This window comes from Vulpes lagopus, chromosome 3 (assembly GCF_018345385.1).
Source record: "Vulpes lagopus strain Blue_001 chromosome 3, ASM1834538v1, whole genome shotgun sequence".
Classification (NCBI taxonomy): Eukaryota; Metazoa; Chordata; class Mammalia; order Carnivora; family Canidae; genus Vulpes; species Vulpes lagopus.
In genome coordinates this window covers 67,552,030-67,574,778 of record NC_054826.1, presented here as the reverse complement: position 1 = coordinate 67,574,778, position 22,749 = coordinate 67,552,030, and the positions used below count along the sequence as shown (strand labels likewise).

General features: G+C 54.4%; 1 protein-coding gene across 21 annotated transcripts in view; it reads left to right on the top strand.

Moving 5' to 3' along the window:
• COL13A1 (collagen type XIII alpha 1 chain) overlaps positions 1-22,749 on the top strand; it is a 149,077-nt gene that overhangs the window by 4,906 nt on the left and 121,422 nt on the right. For all 21 annotated transcript variants that reach the window (XM_041749345.1, XM_041749342.1, XM_041749350.1 and 18 more), the window contains exon 2: positions 12,396-12,468. In XM_041749345.1, the coding sequence (XP_041605279.1) occupies positions 12,396-12,468 (73 nt within the window). The remainder of the gene's footprint in view (positions 1-12,395; positions 12,469-22,749) is intronic.

The following is a 22,749-nucleotide window of genomic DNA, read 5'->3' as shown; positions in this document are numbered from 1 at the left end:
CATCTCAGTCTCCTATGGTTGAAATGCTGGAAAGAGGACAGGAGCGGGGTCTTCCAGGGAACGTATGTGCTCCTGGGGGTGTAGCCTGTAGATCACAGAAGCCTGGGCCTCGGTCTTCAGACAAACCCTGAGTCCAGGTGCCCTCACATGCAGCCAGCCATGCAGCCAGCTGCTGTGTCTGACTCCGCATGCAGTAAGTGCATGAGCGGTCTTGTGGGAGTTAAGGGAGGGAAGATCCTCAGAGCCTCTCAATCCCAGCCCCCTCTCTTACAGATAAGAAAACAGGTCTGGAGGCTCCGAAACCAGGTTCCACACCACACCTCCCTTCCAGACTATAATTAATTGTCTGATCAAGTGGTGGCAAAGACACTGCGGGCGTGCTCTCCACTCCCAGGTCCCTGGCCTCAGCAGGCATTGTTAATCAATTGCGGCACACTTTCCCATTGAGCTCGAGTGTGGCTTCAGAATCCTTCTCAACACTTCTCCAGGAAATGGCCACTAACTCGTGAGAGTTGGTGTTCGAGATCAAGAGCGATTTCGTGACTCTCAGTTAAAAGAAAAATACAGAGCGATATTTATTACAGATAATACCAGGGAGAGTTGTTAATGTTTTACAGGTTCTCCAAAGATCTTAAAACTAGCAGGTAGCTCCGAACCAGACTGAGGACCTCATTAAGTCGCCAACTCTCCTAGGAGGGTGGTGGGAAAGTCAAAGCATCTGAGACAAGATGCCGTCTGCCTTGAGTAACGTCTCACCATTTGACACTCTCAGAAAAGATGTCTTTTTTTCCTTACTCCTAATCATCTTCAGCTTGCCCCGTGCCCTCTGGAAAGCCTTCCTCAGACCACTCCAACCCAAAATGGGCTCTCTCCCTGCTCTGACTTCCTGCAGAACTTGCAAAGTAAGTGTAGACGTGGTCTGTGCTGCCTTCTCTTGTCCCAGAACCACGGCAGTCATTCCTAACCCCTGAACACATTCCCCGTGAGCCTAGGTGGGCCTCAGGATCCTTCTCAACACAGCACTCCAGACTGCCACGCCCCGTCTATTAGAGTCAGTGTGCGGGGAGCATCTATTTGCCATCCGTGGCTCGGCCCCAAGTGCATTGTGCAGCCAATTCTCTCCATTGCCTTTAAATATCCTGTCTCTGCAATGGATCACACATGATCCTATGGTGGGGTTAAGGGCTCACTGCCTCCAGGATGTGGTCTGAGCATAAGCGCAGAGTGTAGACCACCCTTAGTACTTCTTCGCTGGCTTAAGGTCCCTCTGCTAGAGGCTGGTGAAGCCGTCTCAGTTGGCTGCCCTACTCACACCCCCAGCCCCAGACCCTGCGGTGTGCTCAGCATCTGCTCAGGGGTGCACCCTGGAGGTGGGTGTCTCACAGCGACCAGCAGAAGAGGAAATGATTAACTCCTCCTAAGTCAGGGCTGCCTCCTAGGGCAGGCTGGGAGAGTGGGGCTGGTTCAGTGTGCTGTGTTCCCGCCTGGACAGAGCAGCTGAGGGCGTCCATCCCCTCCCGTCCCCTCCCATCCTCTCCTCCCCACAGTCAGGAGCTTCCTCTTCACCTGCCCAGGCTGCCCGGCACATTCCTGGTTTGGGCAAAACAGTGAATTGGGCAAGTCCAGGGCATGTGATGTCACTTGAACCTCTGCCACTCACTGGTTGTGTGACCTGAGCTTCAGCGTCCTGATCTGGAAAATGAGGACCGCAACATCCTCCTCACAGGTGGTTGCGGGATTAAATGAAATCATTCAGTTATTAGCAGCTACAATCATGACCTCCTGTCTCAGCATCAGAGGAGGAGGTAAGACGGGGTTGTACCTTGCCCATAAGTTTTATTATTAGCTAGTATTTGTGGAGCACTGTTCAAAGATTTCTACCATCTTTTAATTCATTTAATTCTCAAAATGATCCTCTGAAGTGGTTAAAGATTTATAATTTTTTTCAATTTTATGTTTTATATTCCTACAGAAGAGACAAATGGAGGCCCAGAGAAGTTAAGAGACTTTCCCCAGGTCACACAGCTAGTGAGTAGCAGAGCCAGGCCTTGAACCCAAGCAGTCTGGCCCCAGAGCTGGCACTCTAAAGCCACTAGTATACACCATCTGTATAAAGTGCCAAACCCTACTAAGTCAGCTGAGGCAGGTCATGAAGACCAGGGGCTAGGGACCTGTTCAGTCTGGTTCAGCTCCCTCAGGGGTGGCGTTGACTAAACTGACTTGGCATCAGGCCTGCGTTACCATCTTTGCTGTAAGATGACACAGAGGATACTGCTTGTGACATCAGGCCTCGGTGAGGAGGAGTCAGGGAAATCCCCGTCCAGCCTTGGTTTCCAGAATGCTTGACTTCCCAGGAGGGATGGATCGGGTCTTGTCTCTCGGGCACTTAAAGCTTAGCACCAAATCTGGGTTTCAGCCTGTGATACCGGGTAGTCCTCCAGCAGAAGTTCCTGTTTAAGCGCCAATCCCAGTTCCTGTTTATCACCCTGCCCTAGCTTATTCGTTGTTCCCCTTACCTGCAGCCACTTTACGGTGTAATACGTGTCTAGCTGCCCGTCCGTGCAGCCGCCTGAATGTCTCTTTTTGGAGAAAAACTGGTAGAAGCTCTGAGCAACTGAACCCTTTAAAGATTTGTATTTATTTATTAGAGAGAGACAGAGAGAGAGAGGGGTGGGGGAGTGATAGACCATGAGCAGGTTGGAGAGAGAGAAGCAGACTCCTCGCTGAGCAGGATGCTTGAAGCGTGGCTCGATCCCAGGACCCCAGGATTGTGACCTGGGCCTCAGGCAGATGCTTAACTGACTGAGCTACCCAGGCATCCACAACTGGACTCTTTAAAGTTACTCTCATATCTGCACAGTCTCGAAGACCTGGCCCTGGTTACAGAGTGTCAGCTGGGAGCAGCACACCGAGGCTGACCCTCTCCCCTAAATCCCGAAGTGAATGCCATGGGTAGGGTCTTGTAGTGGGGTGTTTAACAAGCATGGCTGGAAGCCCCTGAGACAGAGAGAGACAGACTTTAGGGGCATCCCACACGACTGAACCCAGACCCCTCACCTGGGTCCCAGACAGTGCCGAGAAGCTGGTGCTGGCAGGAATGAGGGTCACAATGAGGTGTCCGTAAAAGTGCTACCACACAATGCACAGATTGAAAGTGTAGGGAGCTTAAAGAAGGAGATTGGTTTGGGATTTGGAGTTTGGGGTTTGGGGTTTGGAGTTTGTTTTGGTTTTGAAAAATAAAATCAACTGAGGGTTTGCCCTCCAGGAGGAAGGTTTCAGAAGTCTCAGGAATCTTCTCATGTCTTTTAGTTGCATGATGTCCCTTTCAGAAGCAGCTTGTTGAGTCCTCGTTAAATAAAGGAAGTCAGCAGGCTTCTTCAAGGGAAACTGAGGCCAGGATCTCAGGAGGGCCTGGGAAGGCTGGGGCAGACAGGGGTCCCTGGCTCTCTTGGGTGTCTTCTGTGCCGCCGGCAGACCCTGGCAGCAGCTCCCTGTGGACACGCCCCCCCCCACCCATCTGCACACCAAATGCCCCTTGCGCCAGGGTGGGGGCCTCCCTGCAGAAAATTCTTGGTGGCCGAAAGGGCGGGGATCAGGCTGCTGGCAGCAGGGGCTCCCCTTCAAAGGGCAAGCCACACACGAAGAGGAGGAACTGCCTGCCTGAGAGGCTGGGCACAGCCTTCCAGGGGCACACGGAGCCCCTGTCTCCTGTGCTAGAGCCTGTTGTGGGTCTTCCTGAAGCCACATGGCTAGAGTCCACGCGGCCTGGGCCTTGTCAGCCTCCCTTCCTCTCCTCTCCACCCACGCCCACCCTAGCCTCTGGCCTTCCCAGTGCCCTGGCCCAGCCTTGGTCTCCCTTCACTCAGTCCTTCTCCTGTCCACCCCGCCCTCCTGCACGGGGCTCACACCTCTCTGTTAAGTTACGGGGAGGCCTTAGGGCCCCCTGAAGACACATCTTCCCCAAGAAGGCTGTTGCAGGGTCCAGGGGTCTGCAGTCCTGCAGGTGCTTGTTCTGCTGCAGATGCCCCAGGAAGGTGCCTCTTAAGCCATCACTGCGAGGTGTTCCGCATCAGGTCACACTCTGGCAAGGTGGCCTGTGGGGCAGGATGGGAGGGGGGACCTCTGGGGACAAGGGTGCAGAGAGGGGGCTGGTTCAAGGGGGCATTAGCTAGGGCTCTTCCAGGAAGAGCTTGGTCCCCATGAGCTGCCATTTGCAGTTTCCTAAGGGTAGAGGGAGACTCCGTGTGTGTGGGAGGTCAGAGGATGGTCCTGCCACCTCCAGCCTCTCCCCACTCTTTAGAACCAGAGTGTTGGGAGAAAGGGAGCTATGAACTATACCCGGGAATCGCCCTGACAATACCCTTAGTTCTCAGGCTTACATACCCACAGTGACAGGGAGCTCACTGCCTGCTGCAGCTGACTGTTCTGGCTGCAATGGCTGTGTTCTTCATCTTGTCAGAGCAGCAGGCCCATCTCTACACCCACCATCTCACCCCTTCAGCATGTCTTGAAAGCACCTCAAACTCAATATGCAGGAAGCCTTCCCCTCCCCAACACCCCTTCATTTGAGGAGGCATTGGCCTCTGGCTGCACCTACTCCAGGCCCCGCTGCCTGCAGACCTGTCCCCTTCTCTCCATCACTGCTTGCCCTACCCCAGTGGGGCAGCCCACAGTCACCTGGGCCGTGGCAGGAGCCTCCTAACACACCTGCTCCCCTTCACCCTGCCCCGTCCCTTTCAGCATCTGCACAGCAGCCGGGGTGATCCTTTTAAAAGCTCTAAATACAATCACCACAACCCCCTAATTATAAGTCTTCAGTAACTTCCCATTGTTCTCAGGCCAGAGACCAAATTGCTTAATGCGGTCCCGGAGGCCTGAAGGGCTCAGCCCTTGCCCCCCTCTCTTGCCTCATGGCTCCCCTTCCCTTACGTTCCGAGTCCAGCCACACGGTCCTATCCAGTCAGACCTAGGAGCACAGGCTCTGGAGCCAGATTGCTGGGTTCAAGTCCCACTCTGCTAAGTTACTGGCCATGTGATGTTGGGCGAGTTGTTTAACCTCTCTGTGCCTTGGGTTGTACCTCTAAAAAATGGGGTGATGATAGTAAAGAGTGCCTCCCTCTGATTGAGTGTTGTTCTTAGAATTTAAAAAGGTAAAACAAGTGCTTTGAGCAGAGCCCGGCCTTCTAGTAATAGGTACGGCAATCTTCTGGAAAGGGCCAGAGCCATCCCCTCGCACCCATCACAGGTGTGCAGAGCAGGGACCGGGCTTCCTGGTTCAGACCCGGCCTCTGCCCCTCCTGGCTGCAAGTCAGCCCCTGCTCTCTCTGTCTCGGGTTCCTCGTTCATGAGTGAGTTGCTGCGAGTGCTGTATGGATTCCTCGATGCTGGACCCCTGCCTGTCCATAAGAAGCTCATTATGGTGTCAGGGCTCAGCTGTTTCCCTGCACCTCGGCTCTCACCTTGGTTAATTGCTGGTGACCCTCAGGTCTCAGCCCTGCCGTCACTTCCCCACAATGAACCAGCCTGGACAGCCTCACCCCTGCCCGCCCAGAGCCTGATGACAGTGGCTGCAGAGTTCTCGTTGCTGTGTGCGGTTTGTAGACTGTTGTCCGCCGGCCTGGCGAGTAAGCTCCTGAATCTGGTCCCGTGTGTCCTGGCATTTGCATGGCCCTGGCATGCGAGGATGCTTAACAGCCACTTGCTGAAAGGAGGGAAGGAGGGAAGAGGCTCCTGGCTTCCACTCCAGCACTCTCACCTCGGCCCCTCCTGCTCTGTGTAGGGGACCCTGCTTCATCCTGCACCAGACCCGGAGACAATCCCAGGCCCCTTGACCTTTGGCTATAGGCCCCATGACCACCTGGCTCCCCCTCACGTCTACATAGTTCCAGGGCCCCCCTGCCTGACTCCCTGAGGCAGCAGCAAGGCAGAGAGTAGCTGAAAGGAGGGACTTTCTCATATGAAGGCTGGAAGCTCACACAGGGGCATTCACCTCCTTCCCCTGGCTTTTTCTGATCCGTAGAGCCTGGAGCAACACTGCTCTGTGGTTCTGGTGAAAGAGGGGGGCAGAGGGAGCCCGTGGCATCTGGCGGCCCCTCGGGCCCCTGTTTCATAGTCCTGGGAGTCTGTGATCGTATGCCAGGTCTGTTGCACAAAGAGAATTGTGGAGGGAAGAAGAAGACAGCTCCCCAGACACACCCCATGGCACCTCCGCCTGGCCCCCAGAGCAGAAGGGGCGAGTCCAGTTTGGGTGGATGTGGGTTGAGCGTCTCAATTTCCTCCGTTTTGATTTCCCCACACTGATCTGCCTGTGCTCCGGGGCGTGCAGCCGCCCATGGGCCTGACCCCTCAACAAAGCCCATCTGTGGGGCCAGCCCCTTCCTTCCATCCCTGCGATTAGGCCCATGGGCCGACTCCCCACAGCTTCTGTCCTGTGTCTGCGCCTTTGCTCCTCACCAGAATGCCCTCCTCTCCCATCTCCATCTATCCAAATGCTGGTGAAGCCCAGGCCCAAGCCCACGTCCCCCTTAGCACCACAGGGATGGGTGCTGGGAGGCAGACCTCAAAGTGATTAATTCAGTTCAAGTGTGGATCAAAACAGCAGACCAGGCCCTGCCCTCCAAAAACTGGCTCAGTCTCTACCAGGGCGCCAGCCCAGTAGCAGGATGGCCCAGGGTAATGAAAAGGGCTCTAGCAGATGGGATCAAGCACCACTCTGTGCCAGGCATTGTAACCAGACACTGGCGTAGGGACTGGAGCTTTGCTCAGGGGGGTCATTGCAGTGGGCAGATCCTTCTTTCACTTCTAGTCATCAAGGTCAAAGGGTGGGCTGCGGGCAGGACCCTCACTCACCCTCCCTTTTCCCAGGAAAGGGGTTCAGAGTTTCCCAGGAACAGGGCCATAGCAGAAAATTTGACCACCTCTCTGCAGCAGTGCCCGGGGCCTGGCGGGCCTCACGGGGCAGACGTGGGGAGACAGTCCTGCCACCAGCTCAAGAGAGAAGTGGCCTTCGCCTGGCCACCACCATGAAAAACAAGCTAGCATAGCAGCTGCTCACTGTTCTTCACATCTGGACACTCTCTCTTGCTTTTTGATCTCATTTCATTTTATCCCATCCTGTGTAGTCCAGTGGATAACCCAATATTAGTCCCATTTTGTAGATGACGAAATCGAAGTCCAGAGGGATTGTATCTCTTGCTCAATACTCAGTGGGAGGGTTGGGAACTAGACCCCAAGGTCCTGGCACTCCCTAATGCAGTGCAAGCCCATATTGACACAGCCATGCTCTGCGTGTAGTGGACGCCTCAGCAGAGTTTGAGGCCATCTGTGCTAACCTAAGATAGAGTCCTACCACAGTCACCAAAGGCAGGTGGGTTCTAATAGGAGTCATATGCTAATATCGAAAATTAATTATTAGGGGCACCTGGGTGCTCAGTGGTTGAGTGTCTGCCTTCGGCTTAGGCTGTGATCCCTGGATCCCGGGATCGAGTCCCACATCGGGCTCCCCACAGGAAGCCTGCTTCTCCCTCTGCCTGTGTCTCTGCCTCTCTCTGTGTCCCTCATGAATAAATAAATAAAATTTTTTTTTTTAAGTAGTCTCCACATGGAGCATGGAGCCCAACAACATGGGGCTTGAACTTGTGACCCTGTGATCAAGAACTGAGCTGAGTCAGATGCTTAGCCAACTGAGCCACTCAGGCAACCCAAATAAAATTCTTTAAAAAATTACTTATTAAAGGACATTTTCCACCAAAATACTTAGCATAGTCCCTGACATATGCTGCTCAATATGTGTAGCTATTATTAACATTAACTTATTGTATAATTCCTCCTGGTAAATGCTTTATGGTTTCCAAGGCCCTTTCTACAGCAACACGTAGGCAGTTGGCGGGGGGGGGGGGGGGGGGGGCGGGCGGGCAACAGCCCCATTTTACAGATTGTCCCAGAAGGGAGGTACCGGGGTCAAGGTCACAGTGTGGAGTACAGAGCTCACCTGCTCTGGACTCCATCCTCCACAACGGGACTTGGCCCACCCACATACTACAGAGACCCAGGTAGAGCATGAGCCCTTTAAGAGCCCCAGGACCAAGCACAGGGAGGGAGTGGCCCCGAAACCCAAGGCCAGGCCTCTCTGCATTCTCTGGGGGAAGTGAGTAGCCGCCTGGCATTTTCTCTTTGATACTGATACAGGCATTTTAATAGCTGCGAAGAGCAGGCGGGTGCTGTTTCGGCTCTGGCCGTGTGGGGCATTCCAGGAGGCCCCGGCCGCCAGCAGGGGTGGAGCAGGAAGGCGGCTAGGGGTCCGCACCAGGGGCCTTAGAAGGTTTTCCACCCACCCCTGAGCCTCAGCCTGGCATGTCTCACCAGGAGTCTCAAACTCAGACACCTAAGGGGGCCAGGCTGGTGGCCCCAGTAGGTGAAGCTGGCCAGGGGGATGGTACTGTGGTGGCCCAGGGAAGTACATGCCCACTTAAAAGGGGCAGCCAACACTCAGCACCACCCAGGCATCACTATGGCCCGGTGTTCCCAGAACCCCCCACTTGTACAAGAGGAACCAGAAATCCAGACCTTTATGTGAAATCTCCTGATCTGTAAGCAACTGCCATTCATTGAGCACCTACCATATGCCAGGCCTTGTTCTAGGCACTGGGGATACGGCAGTGAATAAAACAGACCAAAATATCCATCTCCTTGTGGAGCTTACCTTCTAGAGATGGGGGTGGATAGTAAGCACGATAAATGAGCCAACAAAACAAAATCCAGAGGGAAAAAAGTAAAACAGGGAGGAGGGATAGTAAGTAGTAAGTATATTGCAGGAAGTCACCAGGGCAGAGGAGGCCTCCCTGAGAGCGAGTCAGTGGTTAGCCAGGGAAAGAACACCCTGGGCAGCCAGGCCAGCACATTCAAAGGCCCTGAGGTAGGAGGAAGCCTGGCATGTGCAGGAGCATCTAGGAGGCCTGTGTGGGCCCCCTGGCGGTCGTAGTGGAAATGTTCTGTGGGGCAAAGGCAGGGGGACCCATCAGAAGGTTGTGGCCGTGACTGGGCCAGAGATGACCAGGTTTGCACTGGGTGTGATGGGGAGGTGGGTAGTGGGAAGGAGTCAGATCTGAAGGAGTCAGACTTTCTGGATGTGTCCAGAAAGTAGAGAGTGGGAGTTGCTGACCAAATGGGCGTGGAATGAGAGAGAAGGAGGCATCACGGAGGGTCTCGAGGGTCTGGCAAGATGGAAGAGTGGCGAGGAAGACAGAAGAGGGGGCAGGCCCGGGGGACTGGGCACAGAACATGAGGCATAGAACATGTTCTGGGCACAGAACATGAGGGGCCTGGTTTGGCCGAGCTAATTTTCAGATCCTATCAGCAGAGATGTCAAGCTGGCAGCTGGTTCCGTGCATCTGGTTGTGGAGGAAGATCCAGGTTAGAGGTGCAGGAAGGGTGGCATCGTCCTGTACAGAAGGTGCTGAAGACATGAGGCAGGGTGAGAGGCCCCGGGAGCCAGAGCAGGGAGGAAAGTGGTGAGGCTGGGCCCTGCGGCCTCTGCATGGATAAAAAGGAACCAGGGGAGAAGGCGAGGGAAACTGAGCCAGGGGCTTCCTGGCTGCCGAGTGAAGAGAGTGGGTCAGGGAGAAGGAGGGACCAGGCGGAGATGAGAGGGACTGTCCCCTGGGCTTAGTGACACCGAGGTTGCCCCTGACCTGGGGGGTAGCACTTGGCCAAGGGCTGGGAAGAGCCTGGCGGGAGTGCTCCCGCAGAGACGGGAGGAGTCAGCCTGGGAGAGAGCCTGATCAAGACAGGATTTTCCTTTTCCTTTCTCCTGCATGGTGGGAGGATCACCAGCGTGTTTGCCCCATGACTCTGTCAGGAGTGGGTGAGCCGCCGCTACACCCCCCACCCCGAAGCCTGTTTGTGTAAATACGTCTTTATGGGAACACAGCTGTGCTTGTTCAGTTTGTGTTTTTTCTTGTCTTTCTTTCTTTTTTTTTTTTTTTTTTTTAAGATTTTATTCATTTATTTGAGAGAGAAAGAGAGAGCAAGAGAGCATGAGCGGGGGGGTGGGGGGGGAGGCAGACGCAGCAGATGCAGAGGGAGAAGCAGGCTCCCCGCTGAGCAGGGAGCCCGACATGGGGCTCGATCCCAGGACCCCGAGATCATGACCTGAGCCAAAGGCAGACGCTTCACCGACTGAGCCACCCAGGCGCCCCTGGTTTTCATGTTTTCTGCGGCTGCCTCTCACCCCAATGGTAGAGCTGAGGGGTTGTGTCGCCCTGTGGCTCGCATGGCCTGAAATATTCACTAGCTGGCCCTTTAGAGAGAAGACTGAGCCTGATGCGAGCCTAGAGGAGGACGGAGTCCAGAGGAGGCCACTGCTGCTGCAGGCCTGTGGGGAAGGCCTGGCGCGCAGGTGGACGGACGGCTGGCCTCACGTGGGAGGAGCAGAGAGAAGGGGCAGGTGCGGTCACAGGGCCTCTTTGCCTGGTACAGGAGCCCCTGGCAGACCTCATCTGCTTGCTTTTTTCTCAGGGCCATCAGCAGACAGGGACGTGGGGGGGAGGAGCACTGGGGTTGGGAGGGTAGAAAGTGGGAGAAGCGGGCAGCGAGCTGAGCTGACGGGGCCAGGGAGACACTGGCTGCCTGCCTGCTGGGCTCTCCTCAGGATCATGGTGGTGAGTGAAAGCGAGGCCCGTTGGCAAGGCCTGGATGGTGCACCCCAGCACGTACCTGGTGCTAGAGCTTTATGGCTGTTGAGAAGCCATGGAAATGTCAAGGGTCTGTGTCACTATAAATTCAGGCTCTGGGGGCAGCCCGGGTGGCTCAGCGGTTTAGCGCTGCCTTCAGCTCACAGCGGTGATCCTGGAGACCCGGGTTCGAGTCCCACGTCGGGCTCCCTGCATGGAGCCTGCCTCTCCCTGTGTCTCCGCCTCTCTCTGTGTCTCTCATGAATAAAATCATCAAAAAAAAAAAAAAAGGCTGTGGGAAGGGTAGGAGACTGTTGAAGCAGGAGAGTAACAGGTGCATCACCGATTATAAATAAGAAGATGGCTCGGGAGGGAAGATCAGTTAGTTGAGTGGTTTGTTATCTTTAAAAAAAATAAATAAATAAATAAAAATAAAAATAAAAAAAATAAAAAAATAAAAAAAAATAATAAATTCAGGCTCTGCCAGAGAGGAGGACAATGATGGAGAAATATTTGTGGGGAGGGGGGACGTGGGGGGAAGCTGGCCTCCTAACCGCTGCACACGCCAGGGACTTCAGCATTCTGGTCGAGGTCAATAACCATGAGGCGCGGGACCGCTCCCCCTCCCACCCCCCACCGTGACTAGGTTTACCTGTGAAATCACTCACTTCAAACTGCTGGAAAGAAACTCAGTGGAAAAAGAAAATCACCGTAGGAAGCAAATAAAATCTATCGAATGGCCAGTTTGGCCCTAGAGCTCCCAGGTTCTAATTGTGACTCTAGCACCTGAGAGTGAGGTGTTGTACCTACATCTGACCCTGGCCAGGTTAGTCTCCCTGCACCCCTCCCCCCGCCTTGCACCTCGGGTTCCTCACCTGTAACACGAGTATCACAAGAGCTAACATCTGTTGTGTGCCTCCCCGGTGTCAGGCACTTTTCCTGACAATCCCCTCGTTAGCCCAGTGAGGCAGGGACTTTAATCTGCCCAGGGTCTGAGAACTGCCTATGAACCCAGGCAGCCTCTCCCCAGAAGTGTCCCTTGCAGCCCCCGTGCCAGCGTGGCCCTCCCTGGGTGGCTCAGTGCACTGCCCTTTGAAAGGCAGGGGGCCCAGGCACTGGTGCTTACAGCCGTGTGTCTGTCCGTTCGCCACCAGGATAATGGCAGCTCCTGGAAAGCAGGAGATGCTCCGGTCTACTTGTTGACGCTTCCTTAGGGCCTTCCTGATGGGCCCAGTGATTTGCAAAGAAGAGGTTCGATAGAGAGGCAGGTGGCCAGCCCTCAGCCCCCATCCCTACCCTTACCCAGACCTGCCTGTGCCTGGCTGTGAGGGACATCAGGAGAATAGTCACTGTCCCTGACGCTGGGATCAATCAGGAGCCCAGACCTAGACAGGAAACAATTAGCAGAGAGCCGAGAAAAACAGGTCATTGTGCCCATGATTGTGGGGTGCAGGAAGGCCACAACTGGTTTATAGGGCCCTGGGGTTGGGGTTAATTTCTTTAAGAGCACTCCGAAGACATCAGACACTGAGATTCCCTAGATGGGACCTTCTCCATCTGCTTCTTATTACACAGACGCCCGTGGCCAGTCTTTGATCCAGAAACAGTCCCCCTGCCAGCCCCCAGGCAGCCCCCTCCCCCCTCTCCGTCCCCACCACCCGCAGACCCTTCCCAGGGCTTGGCCTTACAATTCCATGACTCCTCTTCTCTGTCTCCTTTTTGCAGAAATGGAAGCTCCACTCTCGGAGGCGCCGGGAGGCCTTCCCGAAGACGTCTCCAGGATGTCACTGCCCGCCAGGTAAGGAGCCCTGCGAGTAGGTGCCTAGGATGGGGACACACACCAGAGACCCTCTTAGTGGGTGTGCTGTAGCCACCCCTGCTCAGAGCGCTGCTTCTCATGTGAAAGGCGGGAATGACAAAATCTATGATGCTTACCTTCCCTCTACTAGTGGCTTGGCATGCCCATCCCCCCACTTGTCATTCACTCATTCAAGTATTCATTAATTTGTCAATTCTTCTATGAGGGTGTGTGCGCCAGGTTGTGAAATGGTATATGATGATGCGCATGGCCATGTTCAGAAAATCTTTAAGTATTATGTAGGGTTGAAGAAAATGTAAACCTGTAAGGGCAGGGACCTGGTTTCTCAAGTTTATTGTTGGGCCCCCCAACTCCCAACACATGGTAGGTGTTTAAAAGTGTTACACGGACAAATGGATTGGTCCACCCTTGTAAAACCTGCCTGCCCTAGCTAGATGGCTCGGGGTGCTGTGCGTTCGCTGCACGGCCCCCGGGCTGTACGCATACACACACGCGCAAGCTAAAGCTGCAAGGAGACGTGGGGGGTCATCTGGACTGAGATTCCACTTTGCCATGGACCAGATCACTAGTGAAGATGCCTGTTCGAGTACTTTCCTCTGCTTCTCACCCAGAGCTCCTGCTCTGTGCTGGGCGTCCTGCTGGGTGTTGGGTTCAACGGCACTGTCCACTGTTAATAATGGTGTCAAGTCATAGCTCGTGGGGACTTTTGTAGGTTGCTGACCATTATGGTAACCTATGAGGCAAGTCTCCCCATTCCCATGAGTAACTGGAATGGGTGGGCTGTCCGTCTTTGGGGGTGAGGAAGGAAGTTCCCAGAAAGGACCTGGGGAGGGGGGCACTTCGGAGTAATCACAGAGGGCCACTGCCAACTCCAAGGAGGCCCCTTGAGAGCCTCTGTGGGCAGGGGACACTGGCAGGACACCCACAGGACCCTGGTGGTCCTCACCCAGGGTCCGCAGGCCAGGAATGGAAGCCAATGGGTGGTGCGCATATGGGAAACAGAGGGCCCACATTCTCAGAAGAGTGAGGGAGCTGGGGTGGGAGTGACAGTTCAGGGTGCTGCCACGGGAAACGGTGGGGCCATGATGGGATTCCGCTGTTCCGTTGGGAGAGGGTCACCCGGGTTAATTAAAAGGGTGTCCGAGTCCTGGGAAGCTTCCTCCCTCCCTCGGGGCCCAGGAGATTGAGCCCTGGCATCTGGGAAAGCTTTTGGGAGAAGAATGCCGAGGTTAATGAGATGGGATGAGGGTGAGGGAAGGGTGGCGGGGCCTTGGCAGAGCACCTGCAGGATCAGGGCTTCTAGGGCAGCCCACGCCTCAGATAAGACTGCCCCATAGCTCTCAGCCAAACTGCCATTATCTTTTGCTCAAAGTCTAGAAGGTTGCTGAAGGGCAGGCCATTAGGAGCCACAGAAAATAGAGGCTTGACGTCCAGCTCTGATGTATTACCAGAATAATTAGGGAATGATGTAACCTGTCTGCCTCAGTTTCCTGGTGTGGAAAGGGGGAGATAATAGCCACCTTGCAGGTGTAGTGTGGAGATCCAGTGAGATAGTCATGGAAAGCACTTAGTACCATTCCTGATTCCTAGGAAGCGCTATTACCATTATTTCCTCACTTCCTCTTGTACTTAAGGATGTACAAAAATCCCGATCCAACACCACGTCCTGGCGTGCAGGACACGCACTTATGGTAGGGCAGAGGCTTGCCCTCTCCCTCTCCTTCCTGATTGGGCTTCATGTGTTCTGTCCCTCTTCCAAGTGGGTGTCTAACCAACAAGCGTCAAGTTTGCACTGAGGAGAGTCTGGCTCGGGCGGTCCTGGGAGGCTGAGGGCCGGGGAGGCATGTGGTGGAAAGGAGGATGGTTCCAAAGCTGCTTCATCTCCCTTCACTTCTAGAAGTCTGTGGGCAACCCAGGGGTCTGAGACAGGGAGGAGGAAGCCCTGAAGCCATGGTGTGCAGCTCAGAAGTGGTGGGAAGGAGGGATGCAGTGGGAAGGAGAAAAGACAACGCAGGTCCTCTGTGGGGAGGAGCCACCAGTGGGGACAGGACGCAGCTGGCAGGAGATGGGAGGAGAGAGCAAGAGCTCCGGGGTGTCCGAGTGTCCCAGGTGTTAAAGAATCACCCAGAGGGCAGTTTGACTCAAATGATAGATCAGCGCCAGGTGGGTAGCACCAGGAGAATTTATTTTTTATTTTTTAAAGATTTTATTTATTTATTCATGAGAGACACACACAGAGAGAAACACAGGCAGAGGTAGAAGCAGGCTCCCTGCAGGGAGCCCAATGTGGGACTTGATCCCAGGACTCCAGGATCACACCCTGAGCCAAAAGTGGACACTTGACCACTAAGCGACTCAGGTTTCCCAAGCACCAGGAGCGTTTAATAAGAGAACCTAAAATTGAGACAAAAATCAGAAGAAGTCTAAGATGCTCTCCCAGCTTTTTGGAGAGGCAGCAGGAAGGGACTGGAAGGGCCACATAGAGGCATCTCAGACTATGGATGGAATCACGGAGTACAACACATCTGCTAGGACAGGCTAGGTCCTGTTGGGAAGGTCCCTGCACCTGCCCCTTTGGGCCAACCTAAGGGTTCTGGCCACCTTCCGCACTGAGGACGGCCCACCACGTGGCCGCACTTACGGCCACAGCCCCTAACCGAGTCCCTGATGTGTGCCAGGACCAGTACCGAGCACTTTATACTGATGGATGACCTTCCCCAGAACACTCCAAACAGGCAGAGTGGATTTTTGATGTTCTAAAATAGTTGCAAATCTCCAAACTCAGGAGTGGAAGGCCACTCTCATGCTTGGGCCTAAATGATGCACCTCAGATTATTTCCTTAAGGTCAGAGTTTATAAACCACTTTATGAACCACTTTGAGGTTCCTGATATTTGCAGAAGGACTTATACAACTGGAGAGTGCTACCCACAAAGTCAGAGTATTATCATTTTTGTTTTGCCAGCATCTGATAACATAGTAGATGCTCAATGCATCTCTAATAAATTGCCATCAGTTATCATTGCCGAGCGACTGGATTCTTCCCCGGGTCCTCCGGCTGCCCTCTGGTTGGTTTCTGACACCTCCCCCGCCTTCACACACCACATACCCCACCCCACCCCACCCCAAGACTGCCCTGCATCTTGCATGATGCCGAAGCCACCGCTGTTGGGACACAACACATAAACACACACTCTTTCTGCCGACTGTGGCCACTGGGATCCGAGCCTAGAATCTTGAGCCCATGCCTGCCCCCAGTCCGCCTCTGTGGCTGGCTTGGCTAAGGTGGAGCCCCGGGTGTGTTCTTCCTAGGGCAGCCTTGGGCCCCTGGATGGACTCCAGAGGGCTTGAGATACATAATCATGGGCAGAAAACCCACCTCCTTCCCTTCCTACTCTGACCTCACCAGCATCCTCCCAGGATCCTCCCTGTCCCAAAATAGCCATGCACTAGCTTAGATCTGGCCGCTCCGGGGCCACAGGCAGTGGTTCCCAGGGTTGTGATGGACTTGCAGGCCTGGGCCAGGATGCTGAAGGGTGGGCCTCACTAGGACAGTCGCAGCCACCAGAAGTTGGGAGGAGTGAACGTGGGCCCTTTGCAAAGCACACGGCCTGGTGGGACAGGAGGAGGGCCTTGGGCACAGAGATACACACCGTGAGACTTCCCGGGCCACTTGAGAAGAACACAAAGATTAGGGAAACTCCCATCCCAGTCCCTATTCTGAGTAACAAATGAGGCGGGGGACAGTGTAGGCTCCAGCCAGCAAGGAAGCAGCTCCTTCAGGCCCGCCACCCTGGGGCTGGGCAGGGCGGGCAGCGTGAGGGCTTTCACACGAGAGGAGCTGGTGCGCTGAGCTGCTGGGGTAGGTGGTTCACACTCAGGGCCTCATCTCCGAGGGGAAAGAGTAGGCCAGAGTCATTAGATGAGCACTAGGCCAAGAGGTTTGGACTGCGGAAGCAGGGCTGAGGGGGTGCTATGGGGTGTGTGCGTTAGCACCTCAGCCAGGTCCGGCGGAGAAGATGGATGATCGGGAGAGAAGTTGCCCTCAGGCCTGCTTGTGGGAGAGACCATGGCCATCCACTGTTTTGTGCTCATGAGAGGTGTACAAAGTGCCAGGGACCCCGGAGGAGCTTGGGACTCAGAGAGAACCTCACGGGGGTGCGGGGGGGGGGCTAGATGTTGGCAGGAGGGCAGATGGCTAGAGATTCACCACCGTAACACCAGAGCTCCCAGTGAGAGACTCCAACAAGGCAGAGGGGAAATCTCGTCCTGAGCAGGTCAGAGGACAGTGGTGCCGGGCTGGGAAGGCGGCCTTGCCATCCTCGTCATGTGGCACGACACTGCCCATTGCCTTGTTCGCACCATCCCTTGCTCGCATGGAAGATGAAGAGGCTGGGGGGTTATATGCCCTTCAGAGCAAAACTAGCATGTTGGGAAAAGAAAATCCCGACATGCATCCCTTCTGCTCGTATGCCACTGGCCAGCGCTTAGTCCATGGTTCCCAGGTCCCAGGGGAGGCCAAGCAGAGGTTCTTCTGTGGGGCACAAGCCTCTTGCTGTGGGGGGGGGGGGCAGCATGGAGGTCACTCCAGGCTGGGGCACCCGCGTGGACAGAGGCTCTGAGAACAAGAAAAATGCAGAATGTTTGGGAATGGTAAGCCCTTGAAGGAAGCTGGAGCACAGGAGCCATGATCTGAAATGAGGGTGGGGAAAGTCAGCAAAGGGCGAGGCCGAGGAGCTCCACGTCTCCCCCTTCAGAGAGGGAAACGCTTTTCATCCTGAGGGTGCAGCAGATGCTGAGCCTCCGTCCTGGCTCCGTGGAAGATGTGGTCATCTGGGGGCAGGAATGGCCAGCACTAACACCTAGGCACTGGCTTTGTTACCCCTTGGGGGGTGATGTGGTGTCGGAGAAGATTGAGGAGCAGGGATGTGACTGACCCAACCTGTATCCTAGAGCAAATAACTAGCAACGATGCGGATGCGGAGGGTGGCTCAGGGGCAGAGAAGCCCCTTCCGGCGACGAAGGTTGGCGATTGGTGTTCAAGTCAGAGCTGCCTCCCTGGGCCTGGTTGTTTTCCACAGGTGCTAAGAGCTGGTGTCCGCATGTTCCGAAGCCCTTTCTCTGTCTAGCCTTGTCCTGTTTGCCCTGGTGGCAGACCCAACCCCCACCCCCACCAGTCTCGGGGCATTTTCGTGGGCAGGGACCCTGGCCGGAGCTTCCATCCTAGCCTGGGCCCCCCTCACCTCTCTTGGACCGCAGCAGAGCAGACCCACGGCCCCCCTCCCCTGTGGATCTCCTCATTCGAGACTCAGCTAACCCAGAAAAGGGAGAGTTTAGACTAAACTGTCCTCAGGTGTCATTAACAGAGAAAAAGATTGCAGAGCTGATGGTTATGTGAGGCTGAACATTTACACTAAAGAAATAACTGTTTTGGGGTAAACTCTGCTCTATATGCAAATAACTAATGGGTTAATTCTGAGTCATTCCTGGCTAATCCTCAGAGCACTCCCTGAGGGCCAGCCTGATAAGAGACCCTCCTGTTGGATTCCAGCTCCCCATTTCTGCTTCAGCCAGGCTTTTGTGCTGGGTCAGCTTCCTTCCCTCTCTGCCACCCCCACGTCCTCAGGCCTTTGCAGTCCCGTCTCATGGCCCATCTGACCTCCCAGACACCCAGGCTCCAACCCAGTGGCAGCATCAATGCCTCCTTCTCCTTCCCTCACATGCTCCATCCTCACAGGATCCTATCAATTCCACTCAACTTCTCAAAAACCATCCATGGCTCCCTAGTGCTCACACACAGCCCCCCGGTGATAAGGCCATTGTCTCTCAAGCCTAGGCTCTGACCAGCCTCCTATTATGCTGTACTCCTTTTCTTTCAGTTAAAACTGGACCACTCACCTGCCCTGCCCCTACACCAGTGTCTCGCCCGTCCACATCCGCTCATGCTGTTCCGATGTCTTTGTTCTGTTTCTACCTGACAAACTCTTAACCCGTCCAGGCCTGCTACAGCATCCCTGAAGCTCCTTCCATCCTTTACTCCTACCAGAGCCTTGTCCCTTGGTTCTGCTATTTGGTTACCGTGCTAACATAATGCCTTGTGCACACTCAGTGTATAATCCAGGCTAAACCACCTACTGGGACAAGTAATTTGTCTGCAAATGGGAAGTGAAAACAGACCAGGATGTACACACCTGTGAAGGTTTCTCTTTGGCTGTGATCACTGACCAATTGATTTAGACTCTACAGGTGCTTGACAACAAAATTCAGCAAGGCTCTTATATAGCAAGAGGAGCCTTTGTGGGTTTCCAGGCAGGGAGAACTTTCCCCACCTCTGAATCACACCAGGCAGCCTCTGCAACATCTCCCCCTAGATGTGTCACAAGCCACCCATCCTCAAAGTGCACACAGCTGAAGCCAGCGTCTTTCTCCCAAACCTGGCAGCATCCCCAGTCCTGGGGAATGGCGCCACCGCCGCACAGACCTAGCACCTAGGCTGGAGCCTGGGAATCAGCCCAATCCCTGCCTTTTCCCTCATATCCCACCCACCACCAAGCCCCCTGATCCCACCAGCTGATTGCCTCCAGCCTCTCCACCCCACACACCTGTTTGAGCTGTCACCATCTCTCACCTTACTGCAGGAGCCCCTAACTGGCCTCTTTGGATCCATCCCTTCTTCATCCAGAAGCCTGAATGGTCTTTGAAAAACAAATGCACAGCCCTGCTTAAAGCACTTTGTCCTTTTATTTGCCCTTAGATTGAAGGTCCCAATCCCTAATGTGGCCTGCTGCCCCCTCAGACCTCCCCTCCTGCCAGCGTCCCTTCTGCATGCCCAGCAGTCTCCCAAGTGACACCCATGTGCTAGAGCCGAGGCGGTAGGTAAAGGGAGCCAGGATGTTGTACTTTAGAAATCAGACAGCCAGTCAGTAAAGCTCAGACCCTGGACTGCAAGCGCAGGCCTTTGTGGCTCTGTTTCAGGGAAGCAAGCGGCTCGCCTGGTGGGAGGCTGGCTGTTACCTTACAGAGGTAAGGAAGGGGGGTGGGGGCGCGGGGAGCCCGGGGAGCCCGCATGGGAAGGGCCTCTGCTCCCAGGGCTGCCCTCTCTGCTGCCTGGGGCATTCTCCAAAGTTCATTTCTTCCTTTTCCTCCCAAAAGCACTGCCAGATAGATCCCCAGCCCTCCTGGACAACACTGATAATGTGTTTCTCCTAGATCGGCTCTGATAAGGCTCCGCTGGGTGGTCGCTGGGATTTGCAGAGAAATAAAAATAAGGAAATGGAGGCTTTTGGAAAGGCAGTGTGCTGTGGCCAGAAGAGCTGTGGACTGGGAATCGGTCCCGGACCCGGAGGGAGTGTGAGCAGGTCACCGTCCTGTCCCTGGGCCTCAGTTTCCTCACGTGTAAAGAGAGGTTTAATGACTTTGAGGAATAGTGGGGCAGTATTTGGCGAAGTGTGGGAGGGTCCCGACAGAGCCGCCTCTTCCGAAACACTCACTCGTGCATAAGGGAGGAAAGGGTGTTCCCTGGGGCACCGTCCGCACTTTGGGGAAAGGGCAAAGAAAACCTAAATATTTGTCCGCAGCCGAGTGGAGGAGACACATCGTGGGATGTGAAACTGCGGTAGTTTCACCAATGAAATACCGCACACGGGGAGTGTGCATGAACTTGACATCCTGGCCAAGCCATAGCACAGATCAATCTCATCCTGTCGAGGGGAAGAAAGCAAATTGCAAGAGAAATATGTACAATATAATTCACCCCTATAAAGTCAAAAAAACATGTAAAAAAAAACCCAACAGGCCACATTATTCAGGGCATATAGGGCTAAGTAAAAAGTGTACAGAGAAATGTGTGGGAGTGAGAAACATCACATTCTGGAGGGAGGAGGGACAAGGCGAGGCCGGGATCCCTGAGGGTCCGGCTATATTGGAGACTCTGATTTTTTTTTAAAGATTTTATTTATTTATTTAGCGAATGTGCCTGAGTGGAGAGGAGCAGGGGAGGGGGAGAAAGAATCTCAAGCAGACCCCTCCCCACGCTGAGTGCAGAGCCCAACCCTGGGTTCGATCTCACTATCCCGAGATCACCACCCAAGCTGAAATCAAGGGTCAGATGCTTAACCCACGGAGTCACCCAGGCGCCCCTGTATTGGTAACTTTTATTTTTTTTTTGTATTGGTACCTTTTAAGCTGGATGGTAGGTATGCCAGGTTGGTGCTATCTCTTGGTAACAGTTTCACTGAGGTATCACTTGCATGTACAGTCTGTCCCTTTAAAGTGTACAATTCAGTGGTTTCCGATCTGCTCACAGAGCCGTGCAACCATCACCACAATCAAGTTTAGAACATTTCATCACCCCAAAAGGAAACCGCCACCTTTTAGCCATCACCCCTGTGTCCCTCCATAAACCCTCCCAGCCCCAGACAACCACTAACCTACTCTCTGGTTCTATGGATTTAGTGTAATGTTTTCAAGGTTCATCCAGGCTGTAACATGTATCAATCCTTCATGCCTTTTTATTTGCCCAATAAGACATCGTGTTTATAGCTCTTTGAGTGTCTGAAATATTTCAAGATAAAACATTATTTAATCATAAGGCTGAATAGAGGATGTTGTTGGATTAGAGGAAGTGGGAGGAGCCCTTCAGGCTGGGCTCTGTAACAAATTGGCATTCGTCACCAATAAGGATATGACACTGCTCGGGGCTGAGATCCCGTGTGTGGGGCCCTCTGCTACCTCCGGGCTGGCAGCAATAGTGCCGGCCCTGCCAGGACCCACATCCACAAGGCCAAAGCCGGCTCAGCTGGACTCTGACACCCAATCCCCCTCGATGCTGTGCTGCCCCCTTTCCCCTCCTCTGCCCCGTTCTGTGTCACCACCTCCGAGACATTTCCCGGGACTCTCTCCGGCATGGCTGGTGGCCTTGTCTTCTGAGCTTCCCCCAGAGCTGTGTTCTGACAGCTGTTTGGCCCCGTGGTGAAGGGGCAGTGGGCAGCCCTGCCAGCCAGATCCTTCACTTGTCTATCTGCTCTGCCACTGTAAACTGAATGTGCCTGAGCCCGCCTGCTAGGCTGGAGAGGAAGGTTCCATGAAATAAGTTATGTGTCCGTTATACCTCGTCTTATCTCGTTCAGGATGAGCTTTTCCAACTCTGACCCCTGCACCGCGGGAAATGGTCTGGGCAGTGCTGTGCCATCAGTTGGGAGAAGCACTCGTCCAGCTTCAGGAGCAGTGGTATCCAGGGCACCTGCCCGAGGAGAGGCAGGCTAACCCCCCCGCAGCTTTAAGCATGAGCTGACTTTCAGCAACCCTGGGTTCAAATCCCAGTAGTCCTCTTCTCCTCCTTTTCAGTCATGGGACTATGGATGAGTTACTGTCTTCACCTCCATCTCATGTAACATGCTATCATCCACCTTATGGGGCTCCACGTGGGACCTGACACAAACTTGGCTCCAAGCAATTGTTAGCTGCCGTGATGAGGATGGTTGTGTCGGGTGGGAAAGGGTTCTGGTGAAATGAGGTCACGAGGAGAAGTTATGGTCTCCACGCAGCTGCACCCAGCCACGTGAGGTCCTGGAGGAGAGTGCCACGTCATGCCACTGATCGTGGTGGGGAAACGTAGCTCAGGCTGCAGAAAGTGTCAGCTCGCTCCTACCTTCCTCTCTGCCCTACTAGAGACAAAGTCATTCCAACACTGAAAATCTCTGGATGCCTCTATCTGCAGGACACCATGCAATGCACAGCAAAGGACCCAAGATGGATGAGCTGCAGGCCTGCCCCCACGCCTTGAGAGGTGACAATGGCCTTTTCAATGGGGCAGGAGCCCCTGGGTATGAACCCCAGCTCTCCATGCCTAGCTCTTCAGCATTGAAAAAGCCACTAACCTCTCTGAGTTTCCATTAGCTCATCCCTTGCATGTAAATAATGATCTCACAGGGTTACCGCAAGAGCGCTCGGTCAACTGTGGAGTCCTACACCATGAAAGATCCAAGAGGAAAAGCAGCTAGGCTTGGCCACAGTGCAGTACTTAGCAGAATGTAGGCTGTGTGAGTGCTGGGGGCCACAGAGAGCCATGGACCGTGGCGGGGGGGGGGCGGTGATCACAAGTGGGGTGATAGTTGGCTCCTTTGACGGGGTGTTTGAGATCACTGCTGATACTGTGGGTCAGGGGACCTGGCAACTGCAGTTTATGAAGAGACTCACCCTCCCTGCATGCCACTGTCTCCAGCCACAGCCTGGAGTGGGAACCACCGGGCAATGGGACTTT